The 25,254-nt window shown below is 40.7% G+C and overlaps 1 protein-coding gene across 1 annotated transcript; it reads right to left on the reverse strand.

The window, feature by feature from the left end:
- Positions 1-48: 48 nt before the first annotated feature.
- LOC309652427 (histone H2B.3-like) lies at positions 49-669 on the reverse strand. The gene is made up of 2 exons (XM_082446200.1): positions 582-669; positions 49-521 (listed from the first exon to the last, which is right to left on the reverse strand). Exons 1-2 carry the CDS (start codon positions 600-602, stop codon positions 117-119), a joined length of 426 nt encoding a protein of 141 aa, XP_082302326.1. The 5' UTR covers positions 603-669; the 3' UTR covers positions 49-116.
- Positions 670-25,254: the final 24,585 nt, after the last annotated feature.

Genomic DNA, 25,254 nt, shown 5'->3' on the forward strand with positions numbered 1-25,254 from the left:
ACACTTTAAAAAATAAAGTCGATCAAAGTTTGTTAGAATACAGTTCTTATTAAGAAAACTGAGGTGGCTCTGAAAAGATCCTTTGGTTTGCGATGCTCAGGTGGTCCGGAGGCAGCTCATTTGCCGGTTATGTACCGAATGAGTGCCTTGGTGGCGCTGGATATGGCGTGGTTGCCCCTCTTCCCAGGCAGCAGCAGGCGCACGGAGGTCTGCATGTCTCTGGAGGTGAGGGTGGAGCGCTTGCTGGAGCGGACCAGGCGCGCCGCCTCGTCGACGATTCGCTCAAAGATGTCCTTCACGAACGAATCCATGACGTTCACGGCCTCCTGCGAGAGGCTCAGGCCCTCCTGGACCCGCTGCAGCACCCTTCCGAAATAGGTGGCAAAGCTGTCGAAGCCGTCAGAGAGGCGGCGGCGGCGGCTGCAGCGGCGGCGGCGGCGGCTGCAGCGGCGACGGCGGCTGCAGCGGCGCTTCGGGTTCTTCGGCTCGGCTTCCTTGGTGCCCGGGCTTTCTTCAGACGTCTCCTTGGTGCCCGGGCTTTCTTCAGACGTCTCCTTGGTGCCCGGGCTTTCTTCAGACGCCTCAGACGAAGGCTCAAGCATGTCGGAATCGTCTTCCCCGCAGCTCAGAGGGAAGGACAGCGCGGCCGTCGAGGTCCCTTGGCCCGGTTTCTACTCCCTGCCTTCTATGACGTCACGGGCAATGCTCACATCTGATTGGATAAAATGCAAAGCAGGGAGGTCTGTCACTAAGGAACCCCATGTCACCTGTGATTGGATGGCCCCCTGCTTGGCCTCCAGTCAGCCAATCACAGTGGAAATCTGGTGACTTTAAACTTTCCGTGACCTCTACCAGAAAATCTTTCAACTATGCCCCATGTAGGCAAAGTTCACCTCAGCTGATTTATGCCTACTATTTATGCATGAGAACTCTGAAAAGATGTCACCCAAGTCACCTACACTGAAGAAAAATCAGTTTGAGCTTCCTGAGCGAGTCTGACCTCCCTAACTCAAGTCGTCGCCGCCATCAGAATGACTTTAGCCACTTGGCGGGCCATTTTACTCCCACATAGTATCTTGTCTTTCCATGGCTGAGCCTCCGTGGCTTGAGCCGGAAGTCTCTGACATGGTCTGCAGAGTGCTCCTCGAAATCATGGGACATAATTGACCATCTACTGCCTCCAATTACGATCAAAACCCCCAGTGAATTAGAAAACATTGGAATCTCAAAGCCACATTGTCCAAAGTTGGAACACAAACAGAAATGGGAATACTTTTAAAATTAGTAAAAATACTTAAACATTTCTCAAATACAAAATTTTCTTAACATTCCTTAGGTCCTCAAAATACCCCACATGCTTGAATTTGTGAACAAACGTAAGAGTTGTTGATTGAAAACAATGATTAATTCTCTAAGAAAACACCTTAGGAAGAATGGAAGGAATAAATGGGAAGTTCTTTAAAATAAAAGCGTATTTCTTGCAAGAATACATGACAATACAGACAAAGGCATTTCTTTAATGTGTTTCCTTACCAATAAATTGCAGAATTGGAATCAAAAAATGACTTAAGAAGAATTGAGAAAAGGGGGGGTGGGTTCATCAATGTGGTTTCATCTGAAATGGTCAAGATTCCAAAGCTGTGTCCATTTGCACTTTTAAAGAACTGCTATTTCTACTGCTCATGAAATGTTTCCAATTATGAAAGCGGAAAGCTCATCTCTATTACCAGAAAATGTAATATGGTGATAAAACCAGTGAAGGAAGCTTGCCGTTCCTTATTTCTAAAGAATCCCATTTACCAATGAAAATACAAAAATCCCACTTGATGTGTTAGTAGTCAAATCCTTCCCTTACTTGTATACAAGGGACAAGAGACACACACAGTACAATCTCTGAATTCAAATCATTAACTTACAGTGATTGAAAACAAGCTAGCAAGCAAACAACAGGGAAGGAACCCCTCCAGTTTCCTCCACAATCTCCAAGTCTGAACCTCCCAAGAATGCTTTTATTTGTTTTTCCCTGGCCACTTTCCCACACTGGGCCAAAGGCTGTGGCTCACAAGCTTCCAGTCCATCACTGGCCGAACCAGTGAACAGGACGTGAGCTGCTCTCATTGGACACTCTTATCATCCAAGTGTTGCATAACTGCAGTATTTAGCTATGTCTTGTTTACTTGATTCTTCAAAGGAACTGTAATCATTATTGCAACTTGTGTGTACAGTCATTGTTTTACATTTACCTCTACTTGCTAATTTATTCTATTGACATTCCTACCTGCATCTCAGATCATCTGCTGTGATCTTTTTCCATCTTCCTAAATTACATTCTTTAGAAGTTCCTTTAACATGGTGTCAGTTGATGTAAACACGATAAGATTTCATTTTTCTCAAAAGTCTTTATTTCTCAGTTAAGCTCTAGAAGGAAGCCAGCACTGAGATGGGGTTAATTATGTGGGAATGTTCATCAGGATTACCATCTGAGGATGGGATGAGACATATATTTATACCCTCCCCTTGTTCAGACATTGGATGTGACCGTCTCAGGAAGTCCCTAACTTTGGGCAAATTAGCTCTCTGAAGCTGAGGAAATACCTGAAAGGGTCAATGGCTGAGGATTAGCACCTGACTGTACTCTCAGCAGCCGGTGGAGCAAGTCTACATTTGAGTGTGGTTTGGGGAGGCCCATCTTCATGTGTAGCATAACTTCACTATTAAATGATACCTTGGCTAGATATGCAACTCTAGGGTGACAGTTACTTTCTCTCAGCACTTGCTTTTGGCTTCAATTTATTAGACAAAGAGGTCTGCAGTCACACTATTTGGTATTCCTTTTTTAGGCACTGCGTCTTTTTGTCTGCTATTTTGATCTCTAGGGTTACCTTGAAGGTTTACTATGATTTGTCAGGTCTGCTTCCTGCATGGAGGAACTTATGGCTTCCCCTAACTCTGGGAAATACCAGCCATTTTCCTTTGAATAGTATTTTTCCAATATTCACCCAGTTTTATGCTTCTGGAATGCCTATGTGATACTTATCACCTACTTACTCCATTCCTTGAGTCTCTTTGCCTCACCTTTATCCTTTTTTTTTTCTTTTCCTTTCTGTGAAGTATTCTATATTATTTCTATTATTTTATCTGTCTTCTAGTTCACTAATCCTCTGTCCAGCTATATCTCATTGGTTATGTAAAATTTCTTTAATCTTTTGTTCATATAATGAATGTTTGCATTTTCACAAAGAATACATTACAAACTTGGAAGGAATAGAATCAGATTCATCTGAATGACTTAGAGTAGCATCTCCAGATATTAGGGAACGGGGAATAGGTTTTTTTCTTGAACTTTTTGATTTTGATATTTCTGTACCATTTTTGGCTTTTCTCTTAGGTTTTCAATGAATTCTGTAACAAAGATAATGTTGAATAAGTTTGATTGGGATATGTTTGCTATATTAATACTATTTTCCAGGGTTGCTTATAATTTCTTATTGAAGTAGTAAACCTGTTTCCCTCAATTAGTCTTTTGTATTGAGATATAATGGACATAAAACATTAGTTTCATAATGATTCGATATACGTATATATTATGAAATGATCACCCCAATAATTCTAGTTACAGCCACCACCACACACAGTGACACATTTTTTTTCTTGTGATAAGAACTTTTAAGGTCTACTTTCTTAGCAACATTCAAATATACAATACAGTATTTAACTATAGCCACCATGCTGTATATTACATGTCTGCGAATTATTTAATTAAAATTGGAAGTTTGGACCTTACTTCAATCTTTACTGTTAATCATACCATTAGATCATAATTGCCCCTTTTCTTCAATCACCTTCTGAAGTGAATGATCAGATGTACTCATTTTATCTTCCAGTCTTCAACATCAAAACCCATTTTTCCTCTCTCTATCCTAGATTTCATATCTGTCATTCACCTTTGCACTCCCAGTCTTCACTGTCTATATGGTATATTTTCAATGGCATTTCACTAATCCTTCTATTCTATTTCTGAAATTTTAGGTGCAAAACACCCAAAGAGCTATAAAAATGTCCCAACAGATTCATTTTCTTAAAATAACTTCTCACATAATACAATATGTATGAGACTAGTATGCAAGATCAAGATTGGCAAAACATTTGTATGTCATACGGACAAACACTAGGATTTTGAAGCAGCGGTAGTGAGCATGATGGAAATAAAATGACTTACGCTGTGCATTCCAACTGGTTTACAGTTCTATCTTTGAAATGAGCATGGTTTCAAAAGAGGCTTTGGCTCCCAAAGTTTTGTCCCCTATGTGTATGACGATCTCAAGGCACTATTCAGAGGGATTTACTTGTAGTTGATCTCCTGACAATTTTCCTGATCACCTTGGAAAGAAAATTCTTTTTTTTCAAGTTCTTTAATGAGATTTTTCTAATATTCCCGAATAATTTTAACTAATGACCCTCATGAAGGGGGTCCAATTATCCTAAATCCTTACTCTAATTTCCCAAGGAGAACTCTGGAAGTATAATGGCTCCTCAGAGATCTTCCACAATGGGCTGAAAAACAAACAAAGAAATTTGTACCCAGTCCTGGATCAGGCGTTTCCTCCCTTCGTGCTGCACTACTTAGGAAAACAATTTCTAGTTTCTTGCCCTGCCCACAACCTTTCTCTTGAGTTCATACAGTTCTGCTAAAGCTACATAGATTTGTCTCTCCTGGAGGTTCCTGTCCCTCTTCTGATGGGTTCAAGGAAAGTTTTTTTTTTTTTTTCACACACACACACTGTATTTTATTTTTACAAGAGATAAATAGACTGACACCAAGCATTGTACATGGCTGACCACAACAAAAGCAACAATGATTGAAATTACCAAACATGAAACACACTCATACTATGTCATAATATTGACATTCAGTCCAGTAATCCTCCACTGTAACAGCTGCTTTACTTTGCAGTGAAAACTGATTTGTATATTCTTTGCCTCTGAGTCCTTGTGGGATTTTTTTTTTAAATTCAAACAGAAAGTCACAAAAATTATACTCATCCTCATCAGTTCACTCAGTCCCATGTAATTACTTTTTTTTTTCATCTTGATCTTTTGTTAGCACTTTTATGAGCTCATCAGTTATTCATTAGAGTTCTGAAAATGCTTATTCATTCAGTTCAGCAGTACAGTCAGTTACCAGAAACCTGTACTTGTCAGAGTCTTTTCCATGAATTTCTTGAAGGTGAAACCCTTTTATAGGAACATATTTGCAAAAGCATCAGAGTACACCCAGAACTGTCTGTAAATGACAAAAGACTTAAAAATGACCACGGTTTAAGATTTGATGAAAGTTCATAATAATGCAGTTGACAAGAAAATTAGTTATTTCTGAGATATACATTTTAAAGTAATAACTAGGATTATGACCTATAACATTATACCAGAACATATAAGGTTTTTAGAAATTTCATGTAATGTCTGAAACATTTATATTAACATATTTCCATACAAGTAACCCAATGAAAGTTTAGTATTCGTTGTTTTGCTTGTTTGTTTGTTTATACTGCAGGTTCTTATTAGTCATCAAGGAAAGTTTTGATTTTTGCAGATTATCCAGCCTTTTGCCTCTTTGTTTGGCTCAAAGTGATATTCTTCACAGAAGAAATTACAAATTATTTTAAAAGTACAAATACAGTCCTTTAAAATATTGAACTAATAATGGAGTTTAAAGAAAGTCATAAACAATTCCTAAGGGTTGAAATCACTGAGTATCTTCTCCCTTCACAGAAGTAAGAAGCTAAAAATAAAAAAATTAAACTAAGCAATGAATAGTCGGAGTGAAAAGAGGATGAATGAAGTCACCTTTTTTCTCTTAATGGTAAACTAAATAATCAATATGATGGAAGAGTCAGCACATGTGCCAATCTACAGCTCAGGTTTCATATCACATATACTTTGAATTGCATCCCCTGAAATTCTTATATTGAAGTCCTAAACCCCAGTACCTCAAATGTAATCTTACTTGGAGTTAGGGTCATGAATGAGGCAATCAAATTAAAATCTGATATCCAGACCAGATTCTGGTAGAGTTCTTTGAAGCATGTACTCACTCGAAACATTCTCCTTTCTGTCAATCTGTGTGTCTGTATTTCTATGTCCAGGGGCCCAGGAGTAGGGGGATGGTATGTCTACAATGGTCAGAAACTTCATGCCACCAGAGGGAAAGGTTTGCCCTGGATTATAGGGATTCGCTGCATGCAGGAGTTCACCCAGATAAGAGTGAGTCAAGTGGGAAAGTATTCCATAGTTTAACAACACTGTGGCCCAAGGAACCCAGGACCTTGTGCTACGGACATATCATGTGTGTGGCACCCAGCAGCATCTCAAAAAGCACGTGTTGTGTGGCACTATTTGTTAGATTTGTGAAAGCTGCTCATTCCCAGACACTGCTCGGATGGATTAAGCACGTCTGTTCCCCTGCCTCTTGACTCTGGCAGGCCTATAATTGCTTTGACCAATGGAGTATGAAAGAAGTGATGTTATGCCCATTACAGAGCTAATCTTCAAGAGGACACATAGCTTCTGCTTTGCTGTTTGAGAGTTCTGAGCCGACAAGTAAAAATCTGCCTATCCTGCTGGACAACCCCTTGGAGAGGTACCTCCATGGCACCAGTATGAGCGTTAGTTGTCTTTTACGTTGCAGAGTAGTTTAAAGGGTCAGTTACACTTCTGTTTTGGTCAATAAATGGAATAGAAAATGGGGGAAATTTCCATTCAAGACATGAAAAATAGCTTGACAAAATTATTTATATACATTATTGAAAATGCTCACCTCTGTGTGAAAAGTGACAGAAACTAATACTTCATTGAGATCTTTAATAATTGTGGTTGCTTGAATGGCTGCACCCTTAATGAAAAACTGGACTTTTTCTAATGGAAAGGGAAGATGCCAGAAAAAAAGAATTCTACACCATGCCCTAGATTTGGGGTCAGGAAAAGTCTCCTTGAGAATTTGTAATCACAAAGGTGTCCTCCTGTAGCTTTGGGGCTCATGTTAACACTATCATTATGGTCCAAAGAATTCCCTGTTGTAAACTTTCTTCCATGGTTTGATCATCATATTGTATTTACTAGTAATAAAAAATAGCATTTATCCTTTCATGATGGGAACTATTTTGTTAGCAGTAGAATTAGCCACTCCTTGAAGCCCTCACAGGAAACACACTTGGAAACCTGACCATTAGGATCTTAGCTCATTGAAGACCTCCATTTCTTCAAGTCTTCCTAAGTCCTTCTTGGTTCAATGTCTGTAATTTATTTTTACATAAATACATTAAAGATATACTTTGCTTGAGTTACGTAGGTTTTTGAAAGGAATGTGTTTCTAATTTTTAAATATTTCCCTTTTACTGATTAGTTTCTTCTCACTCGGAAGGTTTCTAGGGAATTAGAAAAATAATTTCTTTCAACTAACACATATTTTTTCATCAATTCCAGTATGTGTGGTATTTGGGGTGCCTAAGTAATGTTAAAAAAAATTAAAATTTGCTAAATGTTAAATATTTTTAGTATTTATGTACAAGTATCCGATTTCTGTGTGTGGCCTGTCTTTGGAGAATGTGGTTTTACTGTTCTTTCTGATTCCCTGTAAGTTTGATAAGAATTGGAGGTAAGGGCTGGTCAGTTATGTCCTATGACTGATTTTGAGGAGCACTTTGCTGACCAAGTCAGAGAGTTCCTGCTCAAGCCACGGTGGCTCAGCCATGGAAAGAGAAAATTCTGTGTTGAGAAAAATGGCCCCCAAGTGGCCAGAGCCATTTTGATGGTGGCAAAGGTTTGAGTTATAGAGACTCTCTCAGGGAACTCAAACTGATTTTTCTTCAATGTAGGTGACTTGGGTGACATCTTTTCAAAGTTTTCAGGCATAAATAGTAGGCATAAATCAGCTGAAGTGAACGGATGACCTTCTCCTACATGGGGCATAGTTCAAAGATTTTTCTAGTGGAGGTCACGGAAAGTTTAAAGGTCACCAGATTTCCACTGGGATTGGTTGATGGGAGGCCAAGCAGGGTGGCATCCAATGACACGTGACATGGGGTGCCTTAGTGACAGGCCTCCCTGCCTTGCATTTTGTCCAGTCAGATATGGACGTTGCCTGTGACATCAGAGAACGCAGGGATTATAAACCCGGCCACTGGCCCTCAGCAGCCTCATCGTCCTTCCCTCTGAGCTGTGGGGAAGGTGGCTCCGACATGGCCGAGCCTTGCCGTGAGACTTCTTCTGAGGAAAGCCTGGGCACCAAAGAGCCCACAGAGGCCGAACCAAAGAGCCCAAAGTAGAAGATGCCAAGGCGTTGTCGCCGCTGCTGTCCAGACAGTTTCATCACCTGTTTCCCCAGGGTGCTGAAGCAGGTTTTCACGAGGGCCTGGACATCTTCGAGCCCATCGCCGAGGAGGCTGCACCCCTGGCCAGCTCCACCAAGCGCTCCACCATCACCTTCAGAGAGATCCAGACCTCCGTGCCCCTGCTGCTGCCCAGGGAGATTGGCAAGCACGCCATGTCCTAGGCCACCAAGGCAGTCATCAGGTACACCATCCTCAAATGACCTGCTTCAGAACCACCTGAGCCTCGCAAACCAAACGGTCTTTTCAGAGCCACTCACTTGTCAGGAAAAGACCTGTAGCACTGAAGAGTCAGATTGACTCTTAGTCAGTATGACCTGTGCCATACTACTGCCCATCACTAAAACATTTTGAAGTTGAAGTAAACATCAAACATTATCAGTTCTACTTGAATATATGTCTGTAGTGCAGTTTGTTCCAACAAAAATTGTGACTATTCCTTAACCATACTGCATTTCATAACTTACCTGAACAGTCATTTTAGTTCTAGGTCAGCCTTTATAGAGTTCCTTAAGGTCTAAATTATTTTTGTATTAATTTTATTTTGCATTTTAATTCTCATTCCCTGGGAGGATGTTGTGGAATTTACTAGAGATACTTTATGTGTGATATAGCCAGAGATAAAGTGAGGAAGCAAATAAGCCCACCAATACATCCCTCTTCAACCTTTTTTGACATGGCCCATAATATTAAGTCATTTAAATGCACACATGAGTACTCAAACATATTACAAAATAGCTACCTGAAACTTCCAAGAAACAATTCACTTTTTTAAGCCACTGGTTTCTGAAATTACTACCGTAATTCATTCAGATTCATACAATTTATTGTTTCCCACTCGAGAATTTTTTGATTTTCAGAACCTTCAGGACCTTGCAGGAACCTTCAGACCTTCAGGACCTGCAGTTTTGCATCACTGGATGATGAGAGTATCCAGTGAGAGGAGCTCAGGCCCCACCCTCCACTGATGCAGCCGAGGAGGGACTGGCAGCCCGTGAGCCACAGCTATTGGTCCAAAGAGTGGTGGAGTGACCAGGCCTGAACCAATAACAGCCTTCCTGTGATGCTCAACCCCGAGAGAGAGTAGGAAGGAGGTGTGATAGCTTCCCTGTTGTTTCTCTGTTCAAGTACTTGCTTTGCACCATGGTGATTTAAGTACAGGCATCCAGATTTGGTAGTGGGACATGTCTCCATCTCCTTGCATCAAAATAAGAGGAGGATGTTCAGCAGTGAAGAGAAGTAAGATGACTCCTTCTCCTACCTCAAGTCATTTGAGTGTTAATGCTTATGATAATATTTATTTCATTTAACATCTGTTGTGTTCTCTTCTTGGTGCATTGACTTTTTTAGATTTGGTTTTTCTATAGGGATATTGCTGAATTTCAAGATAGTTAATAATGTTCCAATTCTTTTTCTTTGAGTTGACCTCCAGTTTCCTCCATCAGTCAAGAGAGAACACACAGCCAGTCATGATGACCACCTACAGAGATGGGAAAGAACGCCATGCTTTTAAGAAGTTACATTGCTAGTGTCAGAAGAAAGGTAACAAAACAATTTTTATGGTTGAGCAGACATTCCCATCTTTAAGGAGATCTAGTAAATGTGAAATGCATATGTACACTACACATTAGGGAGGGAAGGTGGAGGCCCAGATGGACACAGTGAGAGAATTTTATCTTGAAATTTTCTTGTCCTGCTTTAAAATATAAATTTGGTTTCATCATATGATAACTTTCCTAGAATTACTGCACAGCTAACTCAGTTTTCCTAAATGCTGTATAAGCTTTTAAAAATATTCCATAATAATAATAAGCTAAAATCTTGATAAGGAGGATTATTTGTCCTAATTCCTGATCTATTGCTATCAAAGAGAGCTCTGGAAGTAAAACTGACCCTGGCATGCATGCAATTCTCAATGAAGCTCTTTCTAGTTTCCTGACCTGCCCTCATCTTTCTCTACAGCAAGTGGTTCTCTGTCAAATGCAGAATTCTACATGTGGGGTCTCTTCTGTGAGAATCTTATCTCTCTTTTGATGAGTCCATGAAATTTTTGTAGTTTATTCAGCTTTAGTCTCATTGTTTGGCTAAGGGTGATAGCCTTCCAAGGTTTTTGCATCCAAATCAATTGTTATTTTAACCTTTCATATATGTTCAAATATATATGTAGTATGGACCAATTTGATAAGACCATGTGGATCTGTCAGTGTTACAAAGGCATAATCTTGGGAATCTTTCAAATGATTAACTGCATTGAAGAATTATGAATATATAAATATATTGCAAACTCTTTCTTGAGGTTTGTTAACATACAATACAGTGCATACTTGAACTGTGTGCTCTAAAAAGTTTTGATACATGTATGCACCTGTGAATCCAATACTACCATCAAGATAATGAACATACCGTCAAGATAATGAACAAAAAGCTCCTTTGTGCCCCTCTGTAATGCCCCCTTGTGCCTCCTTCTCCATGTCACCCTACCCCTTTCCCAGGCAACCAGTGATCTTCTGTCACTGTAGATTAGTTTTCCTTTCCTATAATTTTATGTGCATAGAATCATACTATATTCTCTTTTGTCTTGTTTTCTTCAACCTAATCATTTCTGCATTTACCCATTTGTTGCATGTATGACTAGTTCCTTCTGTTTTATTGTTGACTACTATTTTATCAAATGGATATACCACACTTTGTTTTCTCCATGCACCTGGTAAAGGATATTTGTTTCCAATTTGAGGCTCTTGTAAAAAAAGCCGCTATGAATATTTACGTGTTAAGCCTTTGCTTGTATATACGCTTTCTTTCTCTTGGGTGAATACTTAGGACTGCAATGGCTGGGTTGCATGGTAGTTGTAAGATTAACATATATGAAACTGCTAAACTGTTTTCCAAAGTGTTCTCACCATTCTTCACTGCCACCAGCAGTGTATGAGCGTTCCACCCTCCAAAACCTTGCCGAGACTTGGAATGGTCAGCCCTTTTAATTTTGGCCCTTCTCAGAGGGGTGTAGTGGGATTACATTTACCTTATGATTAATGACGTTGAGCAACTTTTCATGTGCTTATTTGGCATTTGTATATCTTCTTTGGTGATCTGTTCAAATTGTTTGCCTACTTATTTATTGCCATGTCTGTTTTATCTTACTGACCCTTGTGAGTCTTTTAAATTCTGGATACAAATCCTTTATCAGATAGCTGATTTGCAAATATTTTCTCCCAGTCCATGGCTTGTCTTTTAATTCCCTCAACTGTGTTTTTGGGAGAATAGAAGTGTTGAATTTTGAGGAAGTCTGGTGTATCAATTTGTTCATTTATGTTTTTGATTTTGCTTTTGATGTTATAACTAAGAAATCTTCTCCTAACCTAGAGTCACAAGAATTTTATCCTGTGTTTTCTTCTGGAAGTTTCATAGTCTAGGTTTAATATTTAGGTCTGTGATTCATTTTGAGTGGACTTTTGTATCTGGTACATTATATGGATACAGTTTACTTTTGTGCATATGGATACCCACTTGTCCCAATACCACTTGTTGAAAAGATATCATTTCTCCACTGAACTGCCTTTGTAGATTTGTCAAAAATAAGTTGCCTATATATGTGTGGATCTATTTCTAGACTCTTTCATATACATTTGATATACATTTCTACCTTCATCCCAATACTACACTGAGTCTTGATTACTGTAGATTTAAAATGACTCTTTACTCACAGGCTTCAAAAACAAACAGTTACCAAAGGGGAAAGGTGGGGGTGTTGGTAAATTAGGAATTAGGGATTAACATACACACTACTAAAGAAAAAATAAAGTTATAATGAAGAAGAAAAAACATACACACTACTATATATAAAATAGGTAATCAACAAGGATCTACTGTATAGCACAGGGAACTCTACTCAATATTCTGTAATAACCTATATGGGAAGAGAATCTGAAAAAGAATGGATATATATATATGTATAACTGAATCACTCTGCTATCCACCTGAAACTAATACAACATCGTAAATCAACTATACTCCAATATAAAATAAAAATTAAACAAAAAATACTTGCACAAAAAATAAATAATAAATAAAATGAGTCTTGAAATAAGATAGTGCTTATCCTCCAATGTTGTTCTTCTTTTCAGAATTGTTTTCATAGTCTAGGTCCTTTGCGTTTCCACATGACATTTAGAATAAACCTGTCAATTTCTTTTTTTAAAAAGCATACTAGGTTGTTTCCATGTCCTGGCTATTGTAAATAGAGCTGCAATGAACATTGTGGTACATGTCTCTTTTTGAATTATGGTTTTGTCAGGGTATATGCCCAGTAGTGGGATTGCTGGGTTGTATGGTACTTCTATTTTTAGTTTTTTAAGGAACCTCCATACTGTTCTCCATAGTGGCTGTATCAATTTACATTCCCACCCACAGTGCAAGAGGGTTCCCTTTCCTCCACAGCCTCTCCAGCATTTATTGTTTGTAGATTTTTTGATGATGGCCATTCTGACCAGTGTGAGGTGATACCTCATTGTAGTTTTTTTTTTTTTTAAGACACTAATGAAAGAGGGGAGGACTTTTTTAAAAATTATTTATTTATTTATGGCTGTGTTGGGCCTTCGTTTCTGTGCGAGGGCTTTCTCTAGTTGTGGCAAGCGGGGGCCACTCTTCATCGCGGTGCGCGGGCCTCTCACTATCGCGGCCTCTCTTGTTGTGGAGCACAGGCTCCAGACGCACAGGCTCAGTAATTGTGGCTCACGGGCCCAGCTGTTCTGCGACATGTGGGATCTTCCCAGACCAGGGCTCGAACCCGTGTCCCCTGCATTAGCAGGCAGATGCTCAACCACTGCGCCACCAGGGAAGCCCCCTCATTGTAGTTTTGATTTGCATTTCTCTAATGATTAGTGATGTTGAGCATCCTTTCATGTGTTTGTTGGCAATCTGTATATCTTCTTTGGAGAAATGTCTATTTAGATCTTCTGCCCATTTTTTGATTGGGTTGTTTGGTTTGTTGATATTGAGCTGCATGAACTGCTTGTATATTTTGGAAATTATCCCTTGTTGGTCGCATCATTTGCAAATATTTTCTCCTAGTCCATAGGTTCTTTTCGTCTTGTTTGTGGTTTCCTTTGCTGTGCAAAAGCTTTTAAGTTTATTAGATTCCATTTGTTTATTTTTGCTTTTCTTTCCATTGCTTTAAGAGACAGATCCAAAAACCTATTGCTGCGATTTATGTCAAAGAGTGTTCTACCTATGTTTTCCTCTAGGAATTTTATAGTATCCAGTCTTACATTTAGGCCTTTAATCCCTTTTGAGTTGATTTTTGTATATGGTGTTAGAGAATGTTCGAATATTCTTTTACATGTAGCTGTCCAGTTTTTCCAGCACCATTTATTGAACAGACTGTCTTTTCTCCATTGTATTTTTTATACAATTTCCAGGTGTTCTATTTTCACTGGACTTTCAGTAGCCATATATTTTCACTGAACTTTCAGTAGCCAGATGTTGCTGGGGAATCTTTTTGGCTGAAAGCACAGGCTTACTGTAGGACAGAAAAGATACTTGATGCTTAACACCTGTATTAGTCAAGGTTCGCCAGAGAAACAGAACCAATAGGATGTTTATATATAGATATTTATTTTATAGAATTGACTCATGAGACTATGGAGGCTCGACACGTCAAAAATCTGATGAGGAAGGCCAACAGGCTGGAGACTCAGGAAAGACTTACACACAGTTGGAATCTGAAGGCAGTCTGCTGATCAGCCACAAAGAGTCGATCTTATAGATGAAGTCCAAAGGCAGTCTCCTGGCAGAATTCCCTCTTGCTTAGGGGAGATCAGCCCTTTGGTCTATTCAGGCCTTCAACTCATTAGATGAGGCCCACCCACATTATGGAGGTCTAACTGATTTACTCAAAGTCTACATATTTAAATGTAACATCTCGGAAATTCCCTGGCGGTCCAGTGGTTAGGACTCAGTGTTTTCACTGCTGGGGCCCGGGTTCAATCCCTGTTTGGGGAATTAAGATCCCATAAGCCACGCAGCCAGAAAAAAAAATACCCCAAAAAACCCCCATACAATTAAAAAACAAGTAACATCTCATCCCAAAACACTCTCACAAAAACATCCAGAATAATGTGTGATCAAAATCCGGAGACTGTGACCCTGGCCAATTAGACACGTAAAATTTACAACCACAATATTAATGCCTATATTTCCATATCCGCTGTTGGATGTTACTGACAATGTATTTAAACTAGGGAGGAAAATGTCTGAGAGAAAATTCTACAGGTCATCTCCAGAAAATCAGTCACTAAAATGAAATAGTTTAGCAGCTTTCAACTTTACTGTGTGGTTAGAATTGAATTGTGGAGTTTTCTTCTTTATCCTCAAGCAAATCCATCTCGATGAATTCTTGGGTTGTTGGGTGGTAAGAAAAAGTGGGAGAGAGCATTATGAATGTGGGTACACATGTATGTGCGTGTGTGTGTTTGTGAGTATGTGTGTGTATATTGGTGAAGCTGTGAGGAATATTTACTGTGAGGAATATTTGAGGTGAATTACTGTGTGTTATGTCAGTCCTGCTCAGTTCTGGGCACATGTTAGGAAACAAATCAGGATGGTTGCTGTTTGTTTTACCCCAGCTTTCCTTGGTCAGCATGGTTACCATGGTGACTCAGTGACTGCTATAGGATTTGGTACAGACTGAAAATACATTCCTGATTCTTACCTGAATCCATCATGACTATGTTAGTTGTTAAGTGTTGCTTTTATAATTCTGTCATCCCTTCTAGATTAATAGACATTCAAATGTACGGTGGAGTTTCTCTTCACCCCATCACTTATTTATTTACTCATGTATTTATTTTATGAGTATGGCTCACAGGTTCCTATTTTCCTCAAAGAGTTACCATCTATCATTATAATTACGTATTTCGATGCTAAATTGTCCCAGAACTGGCCAGTGTTAGACCCGTCAAGTTGGCTTCTGTGTCCATTTAATGCCTCTCTAGAATTCTTTAGCATGTACTGGGCTCTCTGAGCCTAGTGTCTCCCAACCTGTAAAAAGGAGGTAATGATGTCCACTTCAGAGCGTTACCTTGAGGATTTAGAGAGAAAAAGGCGGAAAAGAACAACCTACACTGTGTGGCATTTAGTAGTCCCTCAAAAATTTAAGCTTCCCTTTCCAACTTTACCTCCTTCATCCTGTTTAGTGTGATGCCTCTGACATTACCATAATAGCATGACCTCCAGAGAGAATACTTAGACATGTAACACAGCAGGGATAAGCCCGCATGTCCATGATGTGAGAGCCTCAGTGTCACTGCTGTGTGTGGAGGGGGCTGTGTGATGGAGCTGGGGAAGAGGAAAAGCATCACTGCACAGCTTCCAGTGAATTGAGCGGCGACAGGCAAGTACATCCTCACTCCTGCCCCCTGTATTTCATGTGCTTTCCCTTCCTTTCACTTTCCTCTCTATTCCATGTGCTGTCTTTCCCCCTTACTCTTCCCTGCAGTGGAACATCAGAGAAGGATGTGGACACTGAGCCCCAGAAACAAGAGCCGATAGAGAAGAACCAAGTGTGATGTTGAATCTGCTAGACGGGTTCCTGGAGCAAGAGTGAAGAGATCGGGCCCCGTCATTGGGACGCTTCAGGTACCTCACTACCTTTTCCCATGCCTCATCTATACAACAGGCTAACAGTACCCAATGCTCCCAACCACCCAGGAATATTGTGGATTTAAGTGTGATCCCATGTGGGAAAGCAATCTGTGGTTGTAGGTGGGTTGAAGAACCAGTGCACTTTCCAGTAATTACATTAACAGCCACACTGTGGATATCATAGAACTCTGCATGGTAGGCATTAAATTAATATTAATCAAATATCACCATGTTTAAGTCGGGATTTTTCCAAGTGGTCCATGAACTACCTCATCAAAATCATCAGAGGGTACTTGTTAAAATAGCGGATTCCTGGGCTCACTCTAGGTCTGCTGAATCCAAAAGAGGGAGGTGCATTCGGAGGAGTCTACATGTTGGAACAATTTCTCCTGTTGGTTGTGGTATCATCCAAGTTTGAAAGGCACTGCTGTGAATTTGCAAGAAGGTGTTCTTTTTTTTTTTCTTTTTCTTTTTCTTTTGGCCATGTCACGTGGCATGCGGGATCTTAGTTCCCTGACCAAGGATTGAACCCATGCCCCCTGCAGTGGAAGCATGGAGTCTTAACCACTGGACTGCCAGGGAAGTCCCTGCAAGAAGGTGTTCTTACAATTTTGAATCCTTTTGTAAAAAAATTTTTATTGGAGTATAGTTGATTTACAGTGTTGTGTCTGTTAGTTTCTGGTGTACGGCAAACTGAATCAATTATACATATACCCACTCTTTTTTAGATTCTTTTCCCATATAGGCCATTACAGAGTAATGAGTAGAGTTCCCTGTGCTACACGGTAGGTCCTTATTAGTTATCTATGTGTATATATAGTAGTATGTATATAATTTTGAATCCTTTAATGTCTATCTTTGGTGTCAATTTTATCTGCAACTTGGCTTTAAATATCTGTGTCTCCTCTCAGTGGGTCACAAAGGGAACAATTCTTTCTTTTCAGTAATACTCAGTGTTTTATATGGGAGGGACTGCAATAGTTTCCTAAGGCTGCCATGACAAAGTACCACAAGCTGAGAGGCGTAAACAATAGAAATGTATTGTCTCACAGTTCTGGAGGCAAGAAGCCTGAAATCAAGGTATTACCAGGGCCGTGCTTCCTCTGAAACCAGTTGGGGAATCTATTTGCACTTCTTTGTAGCTTCTGGTGGATTGCTGGCAATTTTTGCATTTCTTAGCTTGGTTCTGTGTAACTCCAACCTCTGCCTACATCGTCACATGGTGTTATCCCTGTTCTTCTGTCTCATGTGGCTGTCTTTTCTCCATTGTATATTCTTGCCTCCTTTGTCATAGGTTATTGACCATAGGTGAGTGGGTTTATATCTGGGCTCTCTATTCTGTTTCGTTGATCTTTGTGTCTGTATTTGTGCCAGTACCATACTGTTTTCATTTACTGTAGCTTTGTGGTATAGTCTGAAGTCAGGAAGTGTGATTCCTCTAGCTCCATTCTTCTTTCTCAAGATTGTTTTGGCTATTCAGTGTCTTTTGTGTTTCCATACAAATTTTAAAATTATTTGTTTTAGGTCTGTGAAAAATGCCACAGTATTTTGATAGGGACTGCACTGAATCTGTAGATTGCCTTGGGTAGTATGGACATTTTAACAATTTTCTTTCAATCCATGAACATGGAATATCTTTCCATTTATTTGTATTATCTTCAGTTTTCTTCATCAATATCTTATATAGTAGAATTTTTTAAATGATGTGATTCCTGACCATTCATCCTTGTAAAAACCACAACACTAGGCAAGATTTTTCTTCTAACCTTTTTTCTTCTATGGTCAGTACTGTATTGTATAACTGCATTTTGCAGATGAGACAATTTAAGTGACTGTAAAGTGAAGTAAAAGTATTCAAACTCACACAGTTTGTAAGTGGCAGAAATAGGGTTTGGACCTATCTGTCTTCAGAGCCCTCACTTCTAAATGGTACACCTAGGAAGATGAAAGAGACATTTGCTGAGCTGTGTCAGCCCATGGACAGTGATGTTAAGTTAGGGCCCTATCTCTTTTAGTGGAAACTATGTATCAGTAGGCATTTTCCCACACACATGGGGGTATTTATTTAAGAAAAATGAAAAGATAAGAATTATAAAGCAAAAAGGTATTAACTGTTATAATTTCTATGCATTAGATAATTTTCTCATTAAAAAATTGTCTTGGACTCCCCTGGTGAATTCTTTTTGTCATGAACTCAGAGTGCTTTTCAGATGGGATCTCATTGCTCTGTGTCTGAGGCCTCCCTTCTTGGGCATCAGGGATGGTCTGACCCCCTTTGATAGGTGAGGGCAGAAGAGGTGTGGTGACTTACTCAAGGTCACCTAGAGTTAGTGGGTGTGGGAGGCATGCAGTCTTAGCCGGAGGTAGCTCCTGGTGGAGACAGTATGTCTCTCACAAAAAGCAAAGTCACTTACGGGCTTTGCCCCCTTGACTTGGAATGCACTCTTTGTTCCAGGCCTGAGGGCTGTAAAAGAGATTAGTGAAGCTATCTCAAGCCAGGAGACCTCAGGGAACTGAGAGTCCTGGTTGTTCCTTATGGCTGGGGGCTGTGCGTGCCTGGTTAAGGGAAGTTATTGTTCAGGAATGATCGTTGTAAACTTGCTGACATCCGTGGTGGTGATTGAACTGAGACGATAAGCAATTTTATGGGTTCATTGTCGGATAATGGGTTCCTCTTCTGTCTATATAAGATTCAGTAGATTCTAAATAAAGTGCCTTGCAACCATCAGTTGTCTTGGTCCTTCTGATCCCATACTCGCGGTGCTATTCAGTCCCTTGCCCCTCTCCGTCGGGACCTGGAAGACCCTTTGCAGTGGCTGGACCATCGCAAGTGGCGCCCGCACAGGGACCTGACGGCTGAGGAAGTACAGAAAAAGAGGTAAGCGGATCCTTATGCAGAATATAGAAGAGTAAGCGGCCGCCACGAATATAATAAGTGAAACAGGAAGCATAAGGCAGATAGAGTCAGAAGTAAAATAAGATGGGACAAAAAGGCTCTAAAGGAGCGTGAGTTGTTCGCCCAAGTGCTGTTGTCTATGTTAAAGGCACGGGGCACAAAATTATCTACCTCACAGATCTCTGAGTTCTTACAGCATGTATATGAGGTTTCTCCTTGGTTTCCTGAGGGAGGTTCTATAGATGCCGCTATAGGGGAGAAAGTAGGGGAAGATCTTTGCAATCATTATAAGGCCAGTGGCCCAGCTCAAGTTCCGATTATGACTTTTAGTATATGGAATTTGATCAAGGAATGCTTGGAACCCCTTTATGAAGGGAAACACATTAAGCCTATTTCTTCTGCTCCGCCACTTGCGGAGGTTGCAATCAGCCCTCCATTTTCAGATGAGGATGTGCCTTTTGATCTTGCTGAGGAAGCTGCACGATATGAAAAGAATAAATATCCTAACGATGATGTTTTATTAGCTCTGGTGGAAAAGTCTCTTAAAAAATTGAATGTAAGTCACATGATGCTGTCCCTTTGAGCCCGCTGCAGAGGGCTGTTCAAGGGGCAATGCAGAGAGGAGAAGATCCTTTGTTTTGCTGCCCAGTTATTGAAAGACCGGATCCTAATAATCCTCAGCAGGGTATTAGGGAACATCAGGCTATCCCTTTTAAAGTTTTGAAAGACCTAAAGGCAGCATGTGCCCAATACGGGGCTACAGCCCCTTTTACAACAGCTCTGATTGATACTATAGCCGGGGAGGCTTTACCTCCCTCGGATTGGAAATCTATTGCACGAGCCTGCTTAAATGGGGGGGATTATCTCATGTGGAAATCAGACTTTTATGAGAGGACTGCTGAGCAAGCTGAAGAGAACGCTGCTCACAATATTCCTATTGGTCATGACATGTTGGTAGGAGAAGGACAATATATATCTTTGCAAGATCAGCTCACTTATCCAGCAATGGCCTATCCTCAAATTAATCATTTAGCTCTACAAGCCTGGAGAAAATTGCCTTCCACTCAAAAAACAGAAGATATTTCGAAGATTAGACAGGGGCCCGATGAACCTTATGCAGATTTTGTGGCTCTGCTGCTTCAGGCAGTGGGGCGCTTGATAGTGGATGGCCCTACTGGAACTATTATAGTGAAACAATTGGCTTTCGAAAATGCTAATAGTGCTTGCCAAGCGGCTATTAGACCTTGGGGAAAAAAAAAAAGGAACCTTAGAGGATTATATTCACCTTTGCTCAGATATTGGACCTGCTTATGTACAAGGAGCTGCTATTGCTGCCGCACTTACAAAAGCTGGCATAGTCCAACCTATTAGAAAAAGGGGTCCATGTTTTAAATGTGGCAGACCTGGTCATTTTGCCAAAGACTGTAGGGCTCCCCCCGGTGCCAAGGCTGGCCTAAGGGTGGAGGCGCCTACAGGACCCAGGGCACCTGGTTTGTGTCCTCGATGCCAGAGAGGAAAACATTGGGCTAAGGAACGTCGATCTCAGACCCATACAGATGGAACTCCTCTGTCGGAAAACTTCTTGCGGGGCCCTCCCCGGCCCCGCCAAACAATAGGGGCAATGACCATCTGCCCTCCACAGAGTGTCCCCAAGAGTCTAGGAAACCTGCCTATTTGTCCTCCTCAGACTACACCCAAGAGATTTATGAAGCAAAATCTCGGCCCGGTATCTCCTCCCTGTTCCGAGCCACGCCTGATAGCGCAGGATTGGACCTCAGTGCCTCCTCCAGATATGTATTAACACCTGGAATGGAGCCTCAAGCTTTACCTACAGGAGTTTTTGGGCCTTTACGTCCGGGGACAGCTGGCCTTGTTTTAGGCCGGAGTAGTGTTTCTATGAAAGGATTAACTATCCTGCCAGGAATTGTAGATGCTGATTATGAGGGAGAAATTAAAATTATGGCTTACACATTGAAGAAAATTATTACTATTAACTCAGGTGATAAGATTGCTCAACTTATTCCGTTTCCATATGTGCCTGAGGGAAACATATTACAACATCAGAAGAGGGGAACTAAAGCTTTTGGCTCCTCTAATGCAGCTTATTGGGTTCAAAAAATAGGAAGGCAACGCCCACAGATGCAATTGATGATTAATGGTAAACGGTTTTTGGGGCTCTTGGATACTGGAGCTGACGTGTCAGTTATGACACAAATCCATTGGCCAAAACAATGGCCTGTTCATTCATCCATTTCGGAGCTACAAGGAATAGGGCAAACAACGGCTCCTCTACAAAGTGCTCAATTGTTAAAATGGCAGGATTCAGAAGGACATACGGGTTATTTTCAACCTTACATTATTCCTGGATTACCCATTAATTTATGGGGCCGTGATATACTTAAAGATATGGGAGTGTTATTGTGTAGCCCTAACTCTACTGTGACTAATATGTTATTAAACCAAGGTTTTCTTTCTAATGGAGGCTTAGGCATTAATCAACAGGGACTTGTTGAACCTGTTGTTCCAAGGACTTTCACTAATAGACAGAGACTGGGTTTTTCTTAGGGGCCTTGGAGTCTCCTCCACTCCCTGCTGATCCCATAACATGGTTGAGTGATTCACCTGTGTGGGTGGACCAATGGCCCCTGACTCAGGCGAAATTATTAGCTGCTCGTCAATTGGTCAATGAGCAATTATCATTAGGACATTTAGAACCTTCTATTAGTCCTTGGAACACGTCAATATTCGTTATACAAAAACAGTCAGGAAAATATCGACTATTACAAGATTTAAGGGCTGTCAATCAAACTATGTTAATTATGGGAGCATTACAACCAGATCTTCCTTCTCCTTCGGCCATTCCTTATACTTTTCATATTATTGTTATAGATTTAAAGGATTGTTTTTTTTACTATTCCCTTACATCCTGAAGATAAAAAGCGTTTTGCACTTAGTGTGCCTGCTGTTAACTTTCGAGAGCCTATGAAACGATATCAGTGGAAGGTATTACCTCAAGGTATGGCTAATAGTCCTACCGTATGTCAGAAATATGTTGCTCAGGCATTGCAACCTGTCCGTCTTCAGTTTCCTGCCTTATATTTAATTCATTATATGGATGATATATTATTAGCTCATTCTAATGTTACTATGTTACAACATGCTTTTGAACAACTACAAAGATCACTTCAAAGTTTTGGCCTAGTAATAGCAGATGATAAGATTCAAAAATCATCCCCTTTTGCTTATCTGGGAAAATTTATCAATGCCCCGAAAATTATTCCACAGAAAATTGAGATACGTACTGACCAGTTACATACATTAAATGATTTTCAAAAACTCTTAGGAGACATTAATTGGCTGAGACCTTCTTTAAAATTAACTACTGCCCAATTACAACCTTTGTTTGATATTTTAAAAGGCGATTCTAACCCTTTATCTCCGTGTACACTGACTTCTCAGGGAGCCAAGGCCTTACAATTGGTCAATGCTGCTATACAGCAAGCTCAATTAACTCGTGTACATTTAGATTTGCCTGTAAAATTAATCATTTGTCCTGCTCCACATGTTCCTACGGGAGTTTTGTGGCAACCTGTGGGGATTCTTGAATGGCTTCATATGAAGGTAACTCCTTCCAAAGTTATTGCTCCTTATTATGAATTGATTGCTTCTTTAGTACAGATGGGAAGAACTCGATGTATGCAACTTTTTGGCTATGACCCTACGCACATAATTTTGCCTTATAATTCAGAACACTTCACTTGGTTATTACAACACAGCAATCTATGGGGACTAGCCTTTTGTGATTATTCTGGCCCTATAGACAACCATTAGCCTGCTGATAAAATAATACAATTTAGTCTCACTACTCCTTACATTTTCCCCACAATTATTAAACGTTTCCCTCTACCAAATGCCTTTACTGTTTTAACAGATGGATCATCTAATGGCATTGCAGCTATAATCACAGATACTGGCATCCAAATTACAGAACATAGTAACCTGCGCTCTGCTCAGCCAGTTGAATTACATGCCATTATTATGGCCTTTCAAAAATTTTCCACGGGGCTTCCCTGGTGGCGCAGTGGTTGAGAATCCGCCTGCCAATGCAGGGGACACGGGTTCAAGCCCTAGTCTGGGAAGATCCCACATGCCGCCGAGCAACTAGGCCCGTGAGCCACAATTACTGAGCCTGCGCGTCTGGAGCCTGTGCTCCGCAACAAGAGAGGCTGCGATAGTGAAAGGCCCGCGCACCGCGATGAAGAGTGGTCCCCACTTGCCACAACTAGAGAAAGCCCTCGCACAGAAACGAAGACCCAACACAGCCAAAAATAAATAAATAAATAAATAAATAAATAGTAAAAAAAAAAAAAAAAAAAATTTCCACGGTATCTTTTAATCTATATTCTGATAGTCGTTATTTAGTTGAGGTCCTAGTAGCTTTGGAAACTGCCACACTTAGCCATAATAATGATGCTCAGTTGTTTCATACCTTTATGACTTTACAGCATTTAATTCGCACACATCAAGGTCCCGTCACGGTGCTTCATATCAGAGCACATTCTTCCCTGCCTGGACCATTGACTTTTGGTAACACTTTGGCTGATTCTCTCACTAAATCTTTAGCAGGTGTTGTGACCCAGCCTGCTGCTGTGCAACACGCTCAAAATTCTCATTCTTTACATCATCAATCTTCAGCCATGTTACAAAAACAATTTGCTATTTCTCGAGAGGCTGCTAGACAAATTGTTAAACAATGTTCCCAATGTGCTCCACATCTCCCAGTTCCTCATTGCAGAGTCAATCCTCACGGTCTTCGCCCTGCTCATATATGGCAAATGGATGTTACTCATGTTTCTTCCTTTGGAAAGCTTCAGTTTGTTCATGTAACTATTGACACTTATTCTGGCTTCCTTTGTGCTACTGCCCAGACTGGAGAAGCCACAAAGCACGTTATTACCCACTTATTTCATTGTTTCGCCTTCATGGGAATTCCCCAAATACTTAAAACGGATAATGCCCCTGGATACACTAGTACCTCTTTTGCTTCTTTCTGTGCTACTTTTAACATCACTCACCTTACTGGTATTCCTTATAATCCTCAAGGACAGGGCATTGTTGAACGTGCAAATCAAGCTCTGAAGCTCACTCTTTCTAAAATACAAAAGGGGGAATATACTAAGACACCCCATGCCTTATTAAATCATGCCTTGTTTATTTTAAATTTTTTGACAGTTGATCGAGCAGGTAACACAGCTTTTGAACGTCTGATGGCCGCTTCCACAGCTCAAGGAGCTTCGGCACAGGTGCTGTGGAAGGACCCTCTGACAAATATATGGAATGGACCTGATCCAGTTTTAATCTGGGGTCGAGGTCATGTTTGTGTTTTTCCTAGAAGTGCTGACTCCCCTCGGTGGCTTCCTGAATGTCTTGTTAGACAGATAGATGACAAGAAAGACCCCGCAGATGGTTCGGAAGATGCGGCGCCTCTCGCTGAATGCGAAGACTGTTCGAGGGATGGATTCCAAGAGAAGAGGTCGGAAAAGGAAGCGTCCAGCACGAAGGACTCGGCAAAGTGATCCTCCGACTTGGGGTCAATTGAAGAAATTGGTGGCTCAAGCTCAGGAATTAGTGACTGCTCAAAGGACTCCTTTTACCCCTATGACAATGGTTTTGGCTATGTTGGCTGTTCTTTCTACCTCTTCTGTTCAAGCTGATGATTTATACGGGGCTTATGTTCCTGACCCCCCTTTGCTACAACCTGTTTCCTGGATGGATGCCGATTTCCCTGTATTTTATTTTATTTTATTTTATTTTTAAATTTATTTTTATTTATTTATGGCTGTGTTGGGTCTTCGTTTCTGTGCGAGGGCTTTCTCCAGTTGTGGCAAGTGGGGGCCACTCTTCATCGCAGTGCGTGGGCCTCTCACTATCGCGGCCTCTCTTGTTGCGGAGCACAGGCTCCAGACGCGCAGGCTCAGTAGTTGTGGCTCACAGGCCCAGCTGCTCCGCGGCATGTGGGATTTTCTGGGACCAGGGCTCGAACCCGTGTCCCCTGCATTGGCAGGCGGATTCTTAACCACTGCGCCACCAGGGAAGCCCCTGTATTTTATAATGATACCATTTTGGGGGATTTTATTGGAAATATTAAGATGGCAAATATGTCTGTGAATTATTCCAATTGGTTTAGTTATTTTCCTATATGTTTAAGTCCGCTAAATTTGAAATCAGGATGTGTTAAAGCTATAGCTTTCGAACATACTGTGCAATATGCTGGAAAGGCAGAATCACAATATGCAACTAATAACAGAGTTGCGTATCGCTTTACTGGTT

This window comes from Balaenoptera physalus (genome assembly GCF_965194825.1).
Source record: "Balaenoptera physalus genome assembly, chromosome: X".
NCBI classification, from domain to species: Eukaryota; Metazoa; Chordata; class Mammalia; order Artiodactyla; family Balaenopteridae; genus Balaenoptera; species Balaenoptera physalus.

Coding starts and splice junctions, on each gene's coding strand:
- LOC309652427 (XM_082446200.1), bottom strand. CDS start 602: ATGCTTGAGCCTTCGTCTGAG. Junction 522..581: donor TGCTTGAGCCTTCGTCTGAG/GCGTCTGAAGAA, acceptor GGCACCAAGGAG/ACGTCTGAAGAAAGCCCGGG.